Here is a 20,107-nt window from a genome sequence, read left to right as displayed (position 1 = left end):
GAGGTGAATTTCAGATCCAAACAAGAACACAGAGCATTAATTACCCCAGCACCTGGAGCAGCTCCCATCGCTCTCAATGGATGCGGAGCACGAGAAAATCTGGCCCCTCAAACCCAGACTACTTTTGTTTACCAGATTCGAAGCAGCATCGGACAGGTCATGCTGCGTGCTTGATACTGTCCTTTCACCAAACACCAGGGGAGACAGCATGGTGTAGCATTGAGAGCCGGGAGTGGGGGTGTTTCAGTCAGTCCTGAGCTCTGGTACCAACCCTACCACTGATCTGGTCTCTGGACAAGCCCCTGATCATTTTGTGTCGCGTTTCCCATCCGTGAAATGGAGACAACACCTTCTGCTTTACAGGGCTTTGTGATGCTTAACTGATGGTTACAAAGCCCTTTGGGATCCTCACACGCTATAGGTTCTGATTCCCACCCCCATGACACCTACAGCACACTGGTATGTTACAGTAACCATCTAGACAACAGAACAAGGACCGAGTCTGGTGCCAGACTACCTGGGAGCTCATGCCCTTCCACAGAACAGCCCTTCCAGGAAGCCAGATACACTGGTACGGTGCCAGTGCTGACAAATGGATACAGAGCTAGTCAGACAGGACATGGGCGGCAAGGGGAATCAGACAGAGGCTTCTTCAAAGGAGTTGCTGAAAAGAGCCAATTTCCCAGTCACCACAAGGAGGAACAAAGCCCGGGTTACTTAAGAAAACGAACAGTTTGGCCATTGTGATTTAAAGCTCTTCTCAGCTCCGTTTGGACTAGGCTGGGAGTTGCCAGACGCAGAAAGAAGAAGCAATGCAATCACACAGACACCAGGGGAGTTTCTGCAGAGATCTGCTCCAATTCCTCTAGGACGCAAAGTCCTTCCAGAGACACGGCTCTCTACATCAAAGAGCTTCTCTTCCTTTCAAAACCATCAGCTGAGCTTTCTGGCCAGGACAGAGGAACCGCTTATTACTGGACAGCATCACTTCAGTGCCCACTCCCCAACGTCAGACAGTTGTTAGTGCGCAAGTGACCCAGAAATCCCCCTCCGAACAGGGTCAGCACAAGTCTTACCAGGGGAAGCTGATGCTTTTCCAAAGAACAACTCCAGAGATAATGGCCAGGCCAGCTTGGCCAGCTGAACTATGAGCAGATCAGACTTCTTGTCACGATCCCGCCCCTGCTGAGGAGATTTACCGCTTTTCCCTTACGTCGAGAGATTGAGAGCAGACTAGTGGGCGTCAGGATTCCTGGATTTGATTACCAGCTCTGCCAGCATTGCTGTGACGCTGGTGCAAAGTCTGGGTCTCAGTGTCCCCGCTGTCGAACAGGGAAGCCGATTAACGAGTACGTACAAAGCGCTTGGAGATCCCGGCACTTTCATAGGCCCAAAGTGCTGCTCTGTTCGTACATTTCTAGCAAGACTCCTTAACCCGGCCAGCAAAACTTGCCGCGCCTGCAAACACTGCAGCTGGACACCCAGCTAGTCCCAGTGATCAGCACAGAGGCCAGGAAGCACGACTCCGGGAGGTGCAGACACTCGCTCATCCAGAGTACTGGCATGTGCTGACTAGTCCCACTACAGCTCATCTTCTAAACGACAGGGGCCACAGGCCTGAACCTACCCAGGCTCTCCAAGAGCAGCACTGCAGACCTGTCGCTCGGCAGCGTGAGCTGGCTCAGGCTCAGCAGAGCCCCTTTCCGGGCAAGGGATTTACAGACAGACAGACAGACACACACGCCCTGAGTCCTGCTCCCATCACTGACTCCCCCCAGTTGTAATGGCACCATAAGAACGGCCAGACTGGGTCAGACCAATGGTCCTTCTAGCCCAGTGTCCTGTCTGCCGACAGCGGCTGGTGCCAGAAGCTTCACGGGAGTGAACAGAACAGGGGAGTTTACTGAGTGATCCATCCCCCGTCGTCCTCTCCCAGCCTCCGGCAGCCAGAGATCTAGGGACACCCAGAGCAGGGGGTTGTGTCCCCGACCATCTTGGCTAACAGCCAATGATAGGCCTGTCCTCCATGAACTTGTCTAATTCTTTTTTGAACCCAGTTATACTTTTGGCCTTTACAACATCCCCTGGCAATGAGTTCCACAGGTTGATTGTCTGTTATAGGAAAAGATTCTTCCTTTTGTTTGTTTTAAACCTGCTGACTATTAATTTTGTTGGGTGACCCCTGGTTCATTGTGATACGAAGGGGTAAATAATACTTCCTTATTCAAGTACTTGAATAGGAGAAGAGGGGATTTGAAATAAGTTAAATTAAGAAAGACTTGAACATGACCTGTGGAGATCTCAGCAATCTTCCTTGGAACTTGGCAAAACTGCTCAAAGTCAGGGTTGGTTTAACTGCTAAAGGAACTCGGAACCAGCAGTTTCCACTGACAAAACAAATATGAGCAAATGTTATGGCTCTGACTTTAAAAATATTATTTTCAACTGCAAACTTATACCAACTTAAGTGGGGCCTTTGGGATCTTGGCAATTTATGTTTCAAATATTGGATATCCCTGACAGCCTTACTGTGCTTGGGATGTGCTGGGTGGTGGTATTATTATGGAAGAATAACAAAATGAAGGAAACCCATCTAGGCCAGCCCAAATATTAAGGCGATGGGTCCAAAAAGAGAATCTTGACAGAGAGCCTTACAAGTCAGTTATGATAATGGACTGGCCCTGGCACAAGTCTTAGTCACCTATTTGCACCATGACAATAGTGGAAAAACAATGGAAGGAAACAGTCTAGTGGATCAGGCACTAGAATGGGACTCAGAACACGTGGGTTCAATTCCTGACTCTGCCATGGACTCCCAGTGTGACCTTGGGCCAGTCCTTTAGTCTCCCCGCGTCTCAGTTTCTCCCATCTGTAAGACACGGATAAGGTTTCCCTCTCTCACCTGGGTGCTGGGAGGATAGAATTCATTTATAGTGATGAGGGACAGACGAGTATCAAGATACAAAGAGAATGATAAATATTGACCAACCAAAAACCTGCTTCAGGCAAGGCTGGGCTAGGCAGACTCTGGATGCAGAAGTTTGGGGTTTACCACCACCCAGGACACAGTGACACAGCCACAGTCGGGGTGAAGGGATCCAGGACACACTAGCATAGGAAGGATGCCCATAAGGTACATACCTAGTTTGGGTACTGGCTGTGTGTCCCAGAACTGGTAGCTGCGCTTGCTGGCCTCCTCCATGGTCTTGGCAGGTCCCTGACCTACAGAGAACAATTCAATGGCTTTCTGAATCTCCTGGATCCTCTCGGCTGGCAGTTTCACCTGAGTAGCAGAGAAAGGGACACAAGAAGACAGACCAGTGAGCCACGCTACCAGACTCTGTCAGCTCCTGGAGCTTGAGTCTAAAACAGACAAGGCAGGTCCTGCCACCTGTGCCTGGACTTGCTCCGGGCATTTGACTGAGGGCGGAGCTTGTGGGTGGGGAGGTGCAGGGAGTACAAAGGATATCATTGCCAGTCCTGCTCGTGGCTCTCCCACAATGCTCTGTGGAATTACATCACCATGCACCCCCAGCTCCAGGACGTTAGCGGCGTCCAAGGCACGTCTGTATTAAGAAACTGTAAAGTGCAAGCCGGGGAGCCCAGGGGCCAGCAGGACAAGGGAAGTGAGCCATCCTCCAGGCCTCCCTTTGGGCTAGAAGAGGGGCCAGCAGACACACACCAACACTCGGCTGTCATGGGGAGAGCCGCTTTGGCCCCATCTTTCACCTCATATTAAGCCAGGGCTTTGCAAACTGGGAATCGCAGCCGCCAGCCGAGCTGCTAGGTGATGCAAACAGCAGCAAAACACCCTGGCCATTAGAGCCAAGGGAAATGAGCGCAGCAGCATGGTCCTCTCTCTCCGCATCTTGCCCTGTCCAGCCCCCCACCTCCTCCTCTCTAGTGATGCAGCATTTGTATTAGGATAGCCCAGAGGCTCCCACTGAGATCAGGAGCCCACTGCGCTCAGAGCTGGCCACACACAGAACAGGAATTTACCATCCAAAGCCCAAAGGACCCCCAGAGGGGCTGTCAGTGACAGAGCCGGGAACAGAGTCCCAGTCCAATGCCCTACACACTGGGCCACAGTGTCTCTTAGGGCAGTTTCTCCCCCTTCCCTGCCACCTACCCCCCATCCAGTGCTGCTGCTGAGCAGCGCTGCTTAAAGGTGGCGAGGAGTCAGCTGCCTTAAGCACACAGCCCTTGCTGCTTCTCCAGCGCCTCCCCAGTAGCTGGAGCAGAGCACAGTGCAGACCCAGGGGAGGGAGAGAGCAGCCCAGCCAGCCGTAGCCACTCCTACTGCCCCAGCCAGCAGCACCCTCGTCACCCGCACACCCCCGCCACACGCCACGCACCCAGGGTTACCCACAGTCCCTGGGGGAGCCCATGGATTAGAATAATAGAATCACAGAACTGGAAGGGACCTCGAGAGGTCTCTAGGCCAGTCCCCTGCACTCAAGGCAGGACTAAGGATTATCTAGACCATCCCTGACAGGTGTTTGTCTAACCTGCTCTTAAAAATCTCCAATGATGGAGATTCCACCACCTCCCTAGGCAATTTATTCCAGTGCTTAACCACCCTGACAGTTGGGAAGTTTTTCCTAATGTCCAACCTAAACCTCCCTTGCTGCAATTTAATTTGATTGTGGGACTGGAGTTCACTGCTTTGGGGTGCCGAGAGTTTGAAGCCCCCGGAATTGAGCAAATCAGGATCAGATGTTGTCCAAAAAGCAGAAAATACTGGCTCTGTCTCCAGTGCAGGCCAGGGAGGGACACTGGCAGGCGGTGGAAGGGTCTGGCTGGCGCAGAGAGCAGCGAGCTTCTCCTGGCCACCTCACTGCAAGGCGGCAGCTGACTTGCCACAAGCGCCAGTCTGGGCATGCTTACTACAGCACCGGTGCTAGCTTGGATTTCCTAGCAAAGAGTCGTGTCCAGGCCTAGATCTGTCCACAAACATCTGCTAGTTCTGGCACATGGATCCAGGCTCAGAGAGGGCCCTAAATCTTAAAGCTCTAAGTAACAGAATGCCAAGGGCAAGTCTCGGCATCGGTAGCCTCCTTCCCCACCCATGAGTCACGCTGGCGAGACGCACACACGCGGGATATATTCTCTCTCCAAAGGGCAGGCTCTCATCTGGGGGAGCGAGCCACCAGCCCGATGGGCAGGGGACAGTTTACCTTTACGGGCTGATCCTGAGCCGGATCAAGTTGTTCTCCTTTCTCTTTCTTCCGTTTCTGTTTCTTTTTCTTCTTTTTGGCTCCACTGTCATCCACTGGACTTAAGCCACTAGGGAACAAAGGAAACATCATTGGAGCTTCTCCTGAGGACATTTATACAGTCTGTGCAGCTCTAGAGAGAAAATAAAGGGCTCCCTGTTCTAAGTCAGACCCGAAGATGCATCACACCTGCTCCGGGAGCCTGAATAATCCGCAAACAAGGAATGCAGCCAAGAGAGCATTTCATGGGCTAGTTTCAAGCCCATTTCTTAGCGACAGCACCTCTCGGATAAAGCCTCCAATAAAGGAATGTTAAAAATACTGGTACCGCTGCCCAGCGCTGCAGGATCTGAGCACCTTCTGCCTAACCCAGACTGGCGAGAGGGAGCCCCTGGGGGGCCAGAGGCTGGGGCGCCCCTCCCTCTCTGGGAAAGGGAAGTGCTCCGTGGGGTACGGGGCTGGGAATGGCTGACGCTGGGAACATTGTTCTAGTTACGAGGGGAAAGCTTCAGCAAAGAGGACGGTATGACGGCGTTTCCTGAGGCTGCTCAGACTCTGGTTCATCTAGACTCCTCTGGGAGCCGCCTCTCCTGGGGACGTTCTGCCCTCGGCTCTGCCATGCTCGCTCCTGGGCCGTACAATCGACGTGGCCCCCGAGGAGCACCTCTGTACTGGCGGGGGTTGGGGTTCAGAGCCCGAAACGTACGCTAACTTAGCGGAGACAATCTGTGAACTGCCCCACCACATAGGGAATTTTCTGTTCTTCTTGCTTTAGCTTACCAATTTGGGGAAGTTAATGGAGCCGGCTCAAACTCTGTATTGGTACATCCACACCAGCGGCACAGCTTCTGTGCAGGGCTCAGAGACATCCCCACCCAGGCACAGAGCAATCAGTAGGTGCCCGGGAGACAAGTGGCACAGGGAATGCTGATAACTAAGAACCCTGAGACACAAGCCAATCACCACACCCCTCCTTAAACCTCAGAGCTCGCCAAGCCAATGGCTCATCGGGCTGATGTGGCTAAAGCACCTCAGTTTCATAGCCAACAGTACCCAAGGGAGTGGCCAGCATCACGTCCGAGGGCCTTTGAGTGCCCTGACCTGAAGGATCAGGTGCCCATTTTACAGCTGGGTAAACTGGAGCTGGCCTTTCAGCGAGATTGCGCGAGACTCGAACCCACGACCTTCAGCAACTGCACCTGAAAACCACATTAACCCTCAGCTGCTCCTCAAAACCACAGGGACTAACCTGCAGGATCTGAACAAAACACAAAGGGCAAAATGTAGACGAGAAGGAAAGATGTCCCGCCCTGTGCAGAGCACGTGTAACACTGACTAGGCAGGGTTGGAGGTAAGGGGCAGTGAATGGAGTAGCCAATTCGAGAGTCACACCTTTCTGCAGTAACTAGCCCTACCCCAAAACATCCCGACGCCCCGGGAGCTGAGCAGCGGGCAGGGCAGTCAGGGAGGCCAGACAGGAGGTTAGCACTCCTGGGATGGGAGGACGTTCTACCAAAGGGACCTTGAACACGAGGGCTACAGGAGGCACATGAGATGGGCCCTACCAAATTCATGGCCATGAAAAATGTGGCACGAACCATGAAATCTGTTCTTTTGCGTGCTTTTACCCTGTACTATACAGATTTCACAGGGCAGACCAGCGTTTCTCAAAGTGGGGGTCCTGACCCAAAAGGAGGTCACAGGGAGGGTCACAAGGATATTGTGTGTGTGTGTGTGGGGGGGGGTATTGCCACCCTTACTTCTGCGCTGCCTTGAGAACTGGGTGGCCAGAGAGCGGTGGCTGCTAACTGGGTGCCCAGTTCTGAAGGCAGTGCCCTGCCAGCAACAGCGCAGAAATAAGGGTGGCAATACCATCCCATGCCACCCTTACTTCTGCGCTGCTGCCTTCAGAGCTGGGAGGCTGGAGAGTGGTGGCTGCTGGCCGAGGGCACAGCTGTGAAGGCAGCGGCGCGGAAGTAAGGGTGGCAATACCATCCCATGCCATCCTTACTTCTGCGCTGCTGGTGGCGGCTCTGCCTTCAGAGCTGGGAGGCTGGAGAGTGGTGGCTGCTGGCTGAGGGCACAGCTGTGAAGGCAGCAGCGCGGAAGTAAGGGTGGCAATACCATCCCAGGCCATCCTTACTTCTGCGCTGCTGGTGGCGGCTCTGCCTTCAGAGCTGGGCTCCCAGCCAGCAGCCGCCGCTCGCAGCACAGAAATAAGGGTGGCAATACCATGACCCTCTTACAGTAACCTTGTGACCCCCAACCCCCCAACCCCTTTTGGGTCAGGACTCCTACAGTTACACACTCTCAAAATTCAGATTTAAATATCTGAAATCATGACATTAATGATTTTCAAAATCCGAGGACCGTGAAGTTGATCATAATGACCGTGAATTTGGTAGGGCCCTTCACATCAGGCGAGGGGAGAACAAGAAGTCTTTTGCTCCTCACAAGTCAGGTGACACATGTCGAATGGCTCCTCTTGAAAGGCTTTACTGTCCCTGTGGAACCAGCCGGCCCAGCCCCTGGCAATTGACCTGCCTTCGGAAACTAAGACACAAGATAACCAATCACATAGCACTGCTAGGCGGGCCAGGTGCCAGAATTCGAGCAGCACAGGCCCAGAGCGAGCAGCAGGAGCCCCTGGAGGAAGCCAGAAGGGGGATGTTTTGCAGCAAATGGGGAGAAGAGGCACCTTGGCCGCACACTCAGTCAGCAGCCCTCCACCCTCCAGCCCCAGAACCGCACCCAGACCAGAGAGGCCCCTGCCGAGCTCACGGGCCAGTTGGTTTGCAGACCCCAGACCACAGAGCATTTCTTTGGGTGTCAGACTCACAAACTGGCTATTATCTGCACTGGGCAAGACCTGCACAAAGAGAGATTTTGTTACAAGTCACAGTCCTGTCTGAGGTCCTGAGGGGCCACATCTTCAGGGCCTAGTTCTGTGAACTACGAGCTGCCCTCAGCTCCCCCGTCTGCCGCAGGAGCCCCAAACACTCAGCACCTCGCAGAGTCGGACACCGTACGTGTATCTGAGGGTTACTCTGCCCATCACGGGAATGCAGAATTAACAAAGAAAAACCAGCAACATAACATAAGGGCCTGGAAAATGTACCGGCACTTTCTAGCTGAAGAACTAAGCTCACCAGCCAGGATAAAAAACTAGAATTTAAACACTTCCCAGCTGCTGTAGCCAAACTCACTGCCCTCACCAGGGCTCCTGGCATCCCTCCACACGCCCCTTGCATGCCACCAGGGACACCCTGCACCTCCGCCCGACCGCCACAGCGGGGGCTCTGTGTTCCCCCCCATCTCAGAGGCTCCGGGTACCTCCCATCCCTCCTCCCCCCCCATAGCAGGATCCTCTGTTCTCCCCGCATGCCAGGGGCTGTGCGTCACCCGTTTTCCCAATGCCAGGGGGTCTGTGTGCCAGGCCATTCTCCCCTCCCATTCCAGGGGCACTCTGCAGGGTTAAACTAACCAGGTTAGAGTGTCCACCACAGGAAGTTGGTCAGGAATAGCGGTTCCTGAATAACTCCATCTGGAGAGAAGCCCGGAGTCATTCAGGGTGTCAATATTTTAACTCTACTGGGAGGAAAGGCAGAGCGGAGATGGGGGTGGGGTTACGCTGGAAGGTGTTAATGGCTGCCATCAACCAGTCTTTGATTTACAGTGAAGCTGCTTGGTCTACTAATCAGACGCCAGGGGCTTCACGGGTCCCCCATTTTTGGATATGCATCAAAATCAATAGGGTTTTGCCCCCTGGTGCCTAGAACGTTCCCGACACTTTGGAACTGATCAGATACAGTGTTCACGAGACAGACCCCATCAGAGCGTCGCACCTGGCTTTGCTCAGCCGGGAAGTGAAACAGCACTGGGCCAGCGGAACGAAAATCGGGAACAGAGGGAAACGATGATCAGCAGAGGCCCCCACCACCCTCCCAGCAATCAGGGGGCTCTGGGGCCAAGGAGTGGGCTCCTTTTCCTGTCCTCCTCTTCCCTGCCTGTAGGGAGAGAGGGCAGGTGGGCTACCAGCCAGCAGCTACCAAGGATGGCACAGCATCCTCACAGCCGCTGGGCTGCCACACGCAGCTATCTAAGATACTTCTCCTGCTCCCACTGCCATAGACTTGGGAGCTAGTGCAGTGCTACTGTCCCTATTGTAAGGCAGAGAGACTGGCTGTCTGCCCAAGGTCACGCAGGGAGTCCGTGGCAGAGCAAAAACTGAACCCAGGTCTTTTGAGACCCAGGCTAGTGCCGAACCACGCAGCCATCCTTCCTTTCAAGAGCCTGGCTTCTGCCCTGAGCTCCCTTCAAGCCTCTGGCTATTAGTTCTGTGCATGGGGCAAAGAGCTGAGTGGTGGCTGGGGTGGGAAAGATGGAGAAACTGACTCCATCATTTGATAGCACCCTTGGGGATGCTCACTGAGTCCCTGAACTTAGACTGATCACTGCTGTCAGGCTAAGACTGTGATTCCGCACCACACAGATAGACGCCTGCCCCCCCACAGGCCCACTGACAACACCAGGGCTGTGCAGGTACGCAGCTCTACCTGTACACAGCTCAACGCAGGACTGGAGTTAACCGAGGAGTGGAGACAAGTGGACGGAGCAGGGCAGAGCCCGGCGGGAAAGGAACACAAGACTGGCTGAGACCCGCTGGAAGCCATGCAGGAGAAGGGTTAACGAAAGCTGGAGAGATGCAGTAAGTTACATTTTAAAAGAGGAGAGTGGGTTGAAAGTACACAAGTAAATACAGCACCCAGCTGTATTCAGATTCTCTCCCGAGTGAAACTGACCCAATTCTTCTTGGTTTCACTGCTGCCCACAGGGCTTCCAATAGCAGCAGTGAAACCGGACCAGACTAATCAGCTGTCACTACTGCAGCTGGGCAAGTCTCTGGAGTAGCAGCAGCAGCTGCACTGGAGAAGACAGTGCTGCATCAGTGCGCGGCTGGGCCGTGTCTTCACAGCCAAAAAGCAACTCCCTAATAAAAGCCTGGAGTCTGCAGACGTTGATGGCATTTGCCTGGGAAAGATTCCTACTCAGTTACACTAACCTGGCCTGATGGGCTCTCAAAGCCCAGGCTGGAGGCTCTTTGTAATTTCTTTTCTGAACATCTCGGCAGGTTTGAAAGCAGGTTGCTAGGCCAAGAGTGGTGGTGGTGTGGGGTGTGTGTGTGTGTGGGGGGGGACATCGTTTCCTTTGCAAACGGCACATTTTATGCAGAAATCATTCAGACAAAAAGTGGGCCCCACCCAGACCATTTGTACGGTCACTTCGCAAAGTGGAACCGCACTTAACAGCTTAAAACCGTCCAGGCAACACGGCAGCATTTAGAGGAGACAGAACGAGAGCACTGTGAGTTTGCCAAGACATAGGGGGAACATGCCCAATTCCTGAAAAATTATTCATTGGTACCTTTAATAACGACCAGTGAGAGGAGCCCAGGTTCAGGGGTGTTTTGATCTGGAGGTTTAAAGAGGGGACTGAAAAGCCAAAGTCCTGAGCTCTGCCAGTACTTGCTGGGTGACCTTGGGCAAGTCACTTCACCTCCACGTGCCTCCGTTTCACCATCGGTACAATGGGAATGTAGTTCACCTGCCTCACTGGTGAGACACTTTGGACCTATAAATGCTGTGTAGTACAGGTCTCATCTGCAAGATGGCACCTCCAGAAACACAGGACCCGCACGGCGTTCTGGGGCAGTGCCGCGGTGCTGACTAAGAGGAAAGTAATCAACGCCACTTCCTACAGCAGTTGAAATATTCCTTGGAGTTCTCCTACCCAGTCAGCACATCTCTGCTTACTGTGCAAGCCGAGATCCCAGCCAGAGAGGGGCACGGCTGCAGGTTATGCCCGATGAAAAATAAAGTTCTTTTAAAATGTACACCGTGAATTTCCCCCCAACCTGCCCACAGAGAATTCAAATGACAGATCTGGTCACAGGCCTCGGTGTATTGCCCCAAAGGACGTTTGAACGCACCTTCAAACAGAGCAGTAAGGAGTCACCTTTCTGCTATATAGTGCAGGACCAGTAAAGTTCACTTGATTCACCCACAGTTACTATGGATGTCTTGGACCGTGTCTGTGCTATGGGGACTCCAGGCGCACGGCTGATGCGCTGTATTACGCAGATGTAACCCTGTACAGCGACAAAGGGCTTTTTTTGTTTGTGTAGGAACATCACCTCCTCAAGTGACAGGGACATTCTTCCATTCACTTTGCTGCGTCTATGCCGGGGGTGAGGCCAGCGTAGCTACTGTGCTCAGGGGTTGGATTCTTCACACCACTGAGGGTCGATACTATGTCGATCCAGCCTTAGAGTGATCTTCTACCCCAGTGCCTCTAAAGCAGCGCCTTGCTCCTGCCCAGCCCTACACGCTCTGCTGGTTTCCCGTCAGCACCTGCGCGGAAGAGCCGGCTGAGCGCCAATTTGTCTCATGAATCAAACTCCTGGGTGAGTGCGGACGCTGCAGTGCCTATTGCTGGTGGGGGCTGGCAGAGACGTATGAAGCAGAAACAAAACAGATTGATTTTCCGGCTGCCAGGCTGGGTTTTTGAGGGGAAGCAGTTAAAAGAATCTTGTCCTGATCTGCAAATGGAGCAGCTGCGATATGGAAGACACCGAGGGAGACTAACTAGAGACCTGCCATTTCTAGGTGGCTACTTCCTGTGGCCCAGGGAGGCTACCTGCACTACGGAGCAACGCACGCTCCTGGACGACAGAAATGTCTGCACTGGTGTTCAAAGGGGTAATCGCCCTACGTGGCAGATGGGACCTTCGAGACCTTCACACTGCAGCCTCGGTAATTAAGGGCAAAACTGACCAAGAGACACAGAGCTCGTAGGCCAAGGAGAAGCAGGACTATCACACAGGAATCCTGATCTGTCGCAGAATTTACTCTCTCTTTGCCTTGCTATGTAAAACCTCAAGGCTCTTCTTTCTCCACTTGGGTGATGGAGAACAAACTTCGGCCTTGTCTACACGAGCGACATTCAACATCTTCAGACCCATGTGCTCGCCACGCACACGGACAAGGCCCTTCATGCCCACACTCAGACAAGCTCCAGGCAGCAAACTGGTGCCAAAGGCCATTTCAGTGCCAATGCAGCTGGCAGTCGCTGGTGTAACAGCGCAAAGAGTGCCTGCTTTCCTGTGGTTCCACAGTACAACTGCAGCTTCTCGAGAGCTCCCTGAACCCACTCCAATGGGCTAGAATAGTGCCGGCTTGGCCACGGCGCAAATCTGCCCTTATCGAGTTTCTGTCTGAAGCAATGGGATCTTCCCAACAGTGCTAACAGGGTTCCATTTCCTCGAATCATCCTTGAAACCCTGAGACTCTGCCAGACGGGGTGGGTGGGAAGCACATTGTTATCATGTTCCTGCAGGACATTTCTCGTAACTTTCCAAATTGCCCAGAGGCTCTAAGCAGAAGCCACCGCTCCTCCCAATGAATTGAATTCACTCCCATCCAGGCTTTTAAGCTCTCTGTCGGGAAATGAATCTGGTTACTGCATGTTGTAGGCAACGGGAAGTGCAGCAAAGGTTGTATGGTGAAAGAGCTGGCTCACCCCTTCCTCCCTCCCGCCGTTTGCGATGGATAGCATCTCGGGCGCATCGCAGGGACGGGGAAAGGAGCCGAAATCTCCACCTTGGAACTGACATTCAAACAAAGCAGGGTATAATATTTAAGCGAACTATCCAGGCAGGTCCCAGGCTAGATTTTACCTGGATGTGGAGGCATTCACTGCAAAGAGCATAATCAACCTTAACTGAAAACTGACTGAAATGTCAAACGTAGCCAAAAATCTAGAAACACACAAGCACCGAAATCCCTGGTTATAAAGTCAGGACAGTAACATCATGAGAGGTTTTTAAGGTCAGGCTTGACAAAGCCCTGGCTGGGACGATTCAGTTGGGATTAGGTCCTGCTTTGAGCAGAGGGTTGGACTAGATGATCTCCTGAGGTCCCTTCCAACCCTGATATTCTATGATTCTATTCCCTGTGTGACTTCAGATCTTCGTTTTCAAGAGCGTGTGGTGGGGACAGAATCTTTCAAACTGCCAGCACTGCCAACTCAACCTGGGTTCGCGGAGTCCTGGCTGCCTCAGAGTCAGTCAGAGCTTAGCGGACACTTCTGATGAAGCAAAGCAGACTCCAGCTTGTTCTCCCTTGATTTTATCAGCTCCTACCAGGAGAAACACTTTGCATCAGTTAAGGCATCAGGTGTGACTCAGACACAGATGGAAGAGATACACTGGGTAACAAAGAGCTATTTTTTATAGTCACTTTTCTGACCATAACCTGAAATGCAAACCGAAAGTCGCAGGAGTTTTGTTACTCAAAAAGTGAGAGAGAAAAAATTCAGAGACTAAAGGAAAGAAAATGGCACCAAATCCTTTCAGTTCTCCTCCAATGCCCCCCAGCCCCCCGAAAGCTTGAAATGTAGTTGTAGATGCTCACATACCAGACTGAAGGACCTACATAAACTCCCCCCTGCAGAGCTGAGCTCCCTGGTCAAAAAGATCCCAAACGTCAGTCAGTGAGATCATTTTCTTTCCCATATTTAGATGCCTGAAAATCTTTCTGGCAAACCCACTGCTAATCAGGCCCGATACTTACACAGGTAATCTCATTAGACTCCAGAGGCCTGGGAGAAGGAAGGCTGAATGATATTTTTAAGAGGCTGTCCAGATGGCAAATTACATGTTGTGGGGCAGAAAGCACAAGAACTTAAATACAGCATTAAGTGCTATTGTGCTCTATACCAGGCCGGGCCCTGAGATCTCCCTGACACCGTTTAGGAAGGCAGCAAGCCAGTCTCTGGTATCGAAAAGGTTGAGATACACTGCTCTGTACCATTTAGAAACTAAACTCCATGGAGTTCCTCTGATGGGGGATTTACAGAACATGTCCCTTCATGGTGCAGTTGTGGTCCTGCCTGTACAGACAGCACAAGGGAGTAGAGTAAAGCTTCCCCTTCCCCACAGCCAGCACAGCAACGTCCCTGCTTTTCACACCCACAACAGCGGCCCAGTGTGCGGCCGCCTGCGGTGATTCTACATTGTGCACTGATGCCCACTCGGGGGGGCACCATGTGACCCATGTCAAGTGTGACCCCAAGGTCTCTAGAAGGGAACATCACCATTGTGTTTCCTGCTACAATCTCCACTTCTGGACCACGCTACACCCAATGTCCAAATACTTCTTGATCTATACTGATAGAAGACACCACCGAAATGCAGCCATCTCAGGTGTGGAGAGTGGCAGTCAACTGGCACACAGCACAACAGTGGTGGGGGAGGACGCTGTGCCACGGACCAAGGCTACAACGGTTTACAGGCTTCCTACAGATGAGAGCACAATCAAGAATAGGACTTGTTTTCTTTCTATGAACACATTTTGTTTTAAACTAAACAGTGATCAGAGGAAAGATTAAATTGGACTCACTCTCTAGAAAAGGAAACTGTTCAACCTTATCACAGACTCTTTGAAACAGGCTCAGTTGATATTTTACAGCACTGATATACCAGCAAATCAGAGATGCCTCAGTTCCTCTCCTTCCTACCCTTAAAAAAACCAAACAGTCAGCACTATTGCTAATAATAAAGTTAGACCTGGATTTTTTCAGTCGTGTAACAAAAACACAAAGGCCCTTTGACAGGGAATAGGGCACTGAGGGGAGAGAGAACTCCCCGAATCGTTTTGCAAGTCCATTTAGCAAACAGTTGCGTAACAGGTGGTATATTAAGGCTGAATTTCAAAATGCTTCTCCCCACCCCAATTTGTTGTTTGATCACATGAACTGTGGGCAGCTCGAGTAACTAGATAAATGAATTGTGTGCATGTTAGTCTAATACGAGCATGAGAAATCACCAAAAAGGAAACCGCTTAGATGGGATTCCAGAATTGTTCATTTTCTTCCTCTTTGGTCTTTTCTCTTTCAGAGTCCTTTGATTGGGGGGGGAAAGTGTTTGGGTGAGTCTTCAAGGCATGTATTCAATATCAGTACATCTATTGTGGAAGCAGAATTAAAGCAGGATAAATGTCTTAGTCAATTTAAGGATCGAGTGAAAGGTAGCCCTAACCCTAACAACGCGAGAGTTGTAAAAGATGCTGTTTTTCGCCTCGCTTTTCGTTGATAAGGACGGAATGCTGATTTATGCAGAAACCTTGAGATAAGGTAGTGTCTGGAGGGAGTTTGTGTAACGGGAAGGTATAAATACTTGTCTTATACTGCTTGTAGGGGGAAGATCTGCCTAAGGTCAGGGGGACCCTTTATCTGACTGCAGCCTTCTCTTGCCATTGTTCATAATAAACTGTCTCTGACTTGTTGCTAACAAATGCAGAGTGAGGACTTGTTTTCTTCCACACTATGGACTCCGCTTTCTAACTTCATTGCCACTCAAAAAGGAGTTTTAAACTTTCCAAACACCTTTGCGACATCTAGCCTGGACACCCCGATATCTATTCCACACGGCAAACGTTTGACATTTGTTAGGCTATGCCCACACCACTGCTGTAACGTAGACACGTTTTACATTGATGGATGGGTTTGGCCATCAATATCGTTAATCCACTGCTCCGAGAGCCGATAGCTACATCAACCGAAGAATCCTTCTGTCCACCTAGCGACGTCTACCTCAGGGGTCAGGCTGAGCTAACTATGGAATCGGGGTGCAAAATTTTTCACAGCCCTGAGCGATGTAGCTAGGTTGACTTGAGTTTTTGGTGAAGACCAGGACTTCATCTGTTAATTGTCATGTGCTAATTCTAGCGAAGACAAGGTAATTGTAGCTTCCCCATGTTAGGGTTTAAACTATAACTTGGCTTGTCCACACTAGGATGCTAAAATAGGTTAAAAATAGACTTTCTTCCTTAATGAATACATGGCCTGGGAGTTTAAAACTCCGTTTGACTGGGCAATATCGTCAGAAAGCACAAAGCTGAGTCAGCAGTCGTGATCAAGCCCTGCTTCTCATCTCTGCTTGGATCTGGTCTTACAAACCAAATCATGTCAGAGAAGGAAATTACAGCTTCCAAGCCCACAGCAAAGCTAACCCTATTTAATTAAGATGCAGTGCCCCACCCATGAGGCAAATGAAATATTACAGCAAGGCTGTGTCGACACAAGAAAGCTTCTTCGATATTTCCAGTCTGGTCTTTTATTAACTTTGGTTTCTTCACAAGTGATATTGCCTAATAAAAGCTGCTGACAAAGAGAGATTGTTCTTCAGCTGATGGTCTCTAAATCTCAGAGTACACCAACTGGGATCAAGGATATAAAAAACATAGAAAGTCGCTCAACTGAAGCTCAGATTTGCACAGCACAAGCCAGGAACCTCTGGAAAAATGTGATCATACATGTGACTATCGGCTCCAGTGTGTAAACGAAAATGCACGCACAGTGGGTTTAATAGGGATGTGTGTGTGGGGGGGTGTCTCTTCTTTAAGCTACCCACATCACAGAAGTATTACCCATATCCTACTGTAGGCAGCAATAAGAAGATGGTGGAGAACAGAGCCCTAACATGGGTGCCATAAGCAGCCTTATACCTGGGACACTACAATTGCATTTCACACTAGAACTGTCAAAACCAGATCCACTATGTGAAACAGCAAAACAGAATGATTCTATCCATGAACCAGCTTCCTCAAGCTGTTATTTAGGTACCAAACTAGCAAAGATAGGTTGGGTAGGATAAAATCTCCAGCATAAATATTCCATAAAAAACCAGGTCATTACAAAACCCCCAATAGATTAGACAAGAATAGCAAAATGAGGCCCTCACATCTGGAATCAGAAGCATGCTATCTACAACTGTGTTTAGACACAGCTCGTGTAGCACAAGTCTGGCCTTGTTTCCCTGATCTATGTGACTAAACAAGGCCCAAGGAGTTAGTCAGCATCATACTCCACAGGGGAAAAAAATCCTGGCTCACACTAATCAGGAAAACCACGCTAAAATCCTGTTTAATCCTTAAATCCATAGGTACTACAATTCCTCTCACAGTGTGCACAGGGCCTAAAAAAATAAAGTTTCAAATACAGATCCCAAAGACACTGCCTTTCTTACACTGAGGTTAGTCAACAGCCCAAGTATGAGAATAAAACCTCAGAATGAAACTTTGATGAAGTATTCCTACTCTTTCTACAGAGCCCAGGGGTGTGCTACCTGCTTGCTAACATGGAGAGTGGAGGAGCCGGTATGTCAGGAAAGGGACACTGAGGAGTCAGTCTCTGTGAGGATAATAAGTACCCTCGCCAGTTTGGGGCAGTAGGAAGGAACGCCTCTGAAGATTGCTGCCAGGTAAGCAATATAGAGTTACTCAGTTTGGGAACATCCTGCTCTACTGCAAAGACAGGATCCATCTACAACAAGAGTCTTGTCCGGAGCATAGATCCCTCACCTCTTTTCTTGCTGTAGGTGCCCTATGTTCTTACAGCACTGACAGTTTTGCTGCCCCTAGACACATACATATTTTGCAAAACCCCTGATCCTTTTGATTTCTCGCTGTTTACAAAACTTCTGTTTTACACTGTAACCACTTTACAGTAAAAAGCAACAGAGGGTCCTGTGGCACCTTTAAGACTAACAGAAGTATTGGAGCATAAGCTTTCGTGGGTGAACGCAAGGGCATCTGACGAAGTGGGCATTCACCCATGAAAGCTTATGCTCCAAAACTTCTGTTAGTCTTAAAGGTGCCACAGGACCCTCTGTTGCTTTTTACAGATTCAGACTAACACAGCGTCCCCTCTGATACTTGACACTTTACAGTAATACATCATATTTGAATTTGGTCTTTAACACCTTCCAGCATGCAGAATGCAAAGCACCTGGCGAGTTATATTAGATGCAAGCCATATTTATGTGGAACCTTTCACTTATATTTACATAATATGCATTACATGATATGCTAGCTGGCCACAGGAGTTACTTCACCCACCAGTGAGATGCAGCCACCACGGAAGCGACAACAGTACACAGCAAACATGGCAGCAGTTTGAGAGTTAAAATCTCAGCTAGAAACTGCAGGTGGATTCGGGGATGAACTTACCCCAGCTGAAACCTGGCCAAGCCCTAGTGCAAAGCACCACAGGATCATCAATGACCCTGACCCTGCAGCCTCCCAGGCACCACAGCTAATGGTGGCAGTACCCAGGCATCACCAGCAGCTCCCTACCCACAGATGACTCCCACTCCGGGGCCACACGGCACTACCCCTTGGAGGCCGCCCGGGGAAGTCTCCCATCCACGCCCTGCTAAGGCCTGACCCTGCTTAGCTTGCGAGGCATGCTGCTGCAGCCCATGGGCCCCGCCCCTTTTGACTGGCACAGAAGTTGGCCATTCACCGAGTGGAATGCCATCCTGCAGCCAATCAGGAGGCGCGAGCGGCGGAGCTAGGCGCACTTCCCGGCCGCAGCCTCGCTCAATGGGACGGGCCGGCTCCGCTCTGTGGGGCCCGGGGCCCCTCTTACCCCCGGTTGTAGCTGTGCTCTTCCTCGTTCTCGCAATCGCTGCAGTGCTCGTGATCATTCTCCTCCCCGGACGATCGCTGGGGCCTCGACGGCGGCCGCTTCACTGCTGTCTCACTGTCGTCCGCCATCTTGAAACAGGGCCTCGCCGGCTGCCGCGCCCCCACAGCTAGGCGAGCCGCGATTGGGCGGCGCCGCGTGGAGCATGCTGGAATTTGTAGTCTGCAATGAGATGAACGCGGAAGAGCCTGTTAAAGCGAAAGGGACTACAATTCCCATAATCCTTTGGGAGGAGGCTGCCGTGGTAGATAAGCTTGTTCATGACCGGGGCATGTTGGGATGTGTAGTATTCTTTTTAGTAGTCCCTTATTGAATCGAGGGGCTGGGAATTGTGACCTGATATTGGCCTTGGCTGCTCTGTGCAGAAGCTATCAATTTTTGACCAATAACGAGCCTTAGAACTATGAAGGCTTAGACACAGGTGACTGGATCTCAGAGTTTCGGAGGGGAACAGAAGTTAATGTTTAAAATCAAATTTACACAAGTTAAGAGGGAAGGTACTGTACATCTGGGGTTGGGTTTGGGTTATGGGAGATTGCAAGTATCGGTTACAAGGATCACGAGGTACATACATATCACATAACCAGCACAGATCCAGATTGGGGTGTGGAAGTTTTTAAAGCGTCAGTGAATAAGTGAAAAGAACAGGAGTACTTGTGGCACCTAAGAGACTAACAAATTTATTAGAGCATAAGCTTTGGTGGACTACAGCCCACTTCTTCGGATGCATAACATCCACGAAAGCTTATGCTCTAATAAATTTGTTAGTCTCTAAGGTGCCACAAGTATTCCTGTTCTTTTTGCGGATACAGACTAACACGGCTGCTACTCTGAAACCAGTGAATAAGTGGGCTCAGATACGCCACCCATGGAATGTATTAAGAGTCCAAGTCAGCAGTGGTGTAGAGAATAAGTACATGGGTGGAGTATGTCCCTCGGTTCATCAGGGAAGGAAGTGGGTTATTTCCCTGGTCAGCGTTCTTGGTTACTCAACCTGGTACTGGCGGTGTCCCGTGATGTGTTCCGTGTAGATGTCTCTGGACCACCTGATGGTGTTGGACACCATGGGCTGTCTCATGAGCTGGGCATAGCTCATGTGCACTAGGCCAGGTGGATTATGGGAGATCTCAATGGTCAAAAAGGAAACCAGTCCCACCACCATGTACTGCATTGCACGGGGCCTTCTTAAACTTTTCAGACAGGATCCTGTTTTTCATGAGTTCTATAAAGAACCTCAGGATGCTGTGCAATGAATGGGGAAGTACGTTACGGTTGGGGAGATGGTTCACCTTTCTCAAAAGCATCAGGAATTGCCAACTGGACACTAGACTAGTTGGACAAATTAT

The 20,107-nt window shown here is 50.8% G+C and overlaps 1 protein-coding gene across 2 annotated transcripts in view; it reads right to left on the bottom strand.

The window, feature by feature from the left end:
• NMT1 (N-myristoyltransferase 1) overlaps positions 1 to 18,866 on the bottom strand; it is a 34,268-nt gene extending 15,402 nt beyond the window's left edge. Inside the window, exons 1-3 of one of the 2 annotated variants that reach the window (XM_034755853.1) lie at positions 18,705 to 18,866; positions 5,178 to 5,286; positions 3,142 to 3,283 (exon numbers count right to left, since the gene is read on the bottom strand). In XM_034755853.1, coding sequence (XP_034611744.1) covers positions 3,142 to 3,283; positions 5,178 to 5,286; positions 18,705 to 18,832 — 379 coding nt within the window. In that variant the 5' untranslated portion in view covers positions 18,833 to 18,866. Of the gene's footprint in view, positions 1 to 3,141; positions 3,284 to 5,177; positions 5,287 to 18,283; positions 18,423 to 18,704 lie in introns of those variants that run through there. The other variant, XM_034755854.1, reaches the window with a different exon arrangement.
• Positions 18,867 to 20,107: the final 1,241 nt, after the last annotated feature.

Source organism: Trachemys scripta, chromosome 23 (genome assembly GCF_013100865.1).
Source record: "Trachemys scripta elegans isolate TJP31775 chromosome 23, CAS_Tse_1.0, whole genome shotgun sequence".
NCBI classification, from domain to species: domain Eukaryota; kingdom Metazoa; phylum Chordata; order Testudines; family Emydidae; genus Trachemys; species Trachemys scripta.
The sequence above is the reverse complement of the archived record's forward strand: the minus strand, read 5'-3'. Positions and strand labels throughout refer to the sequence as shown.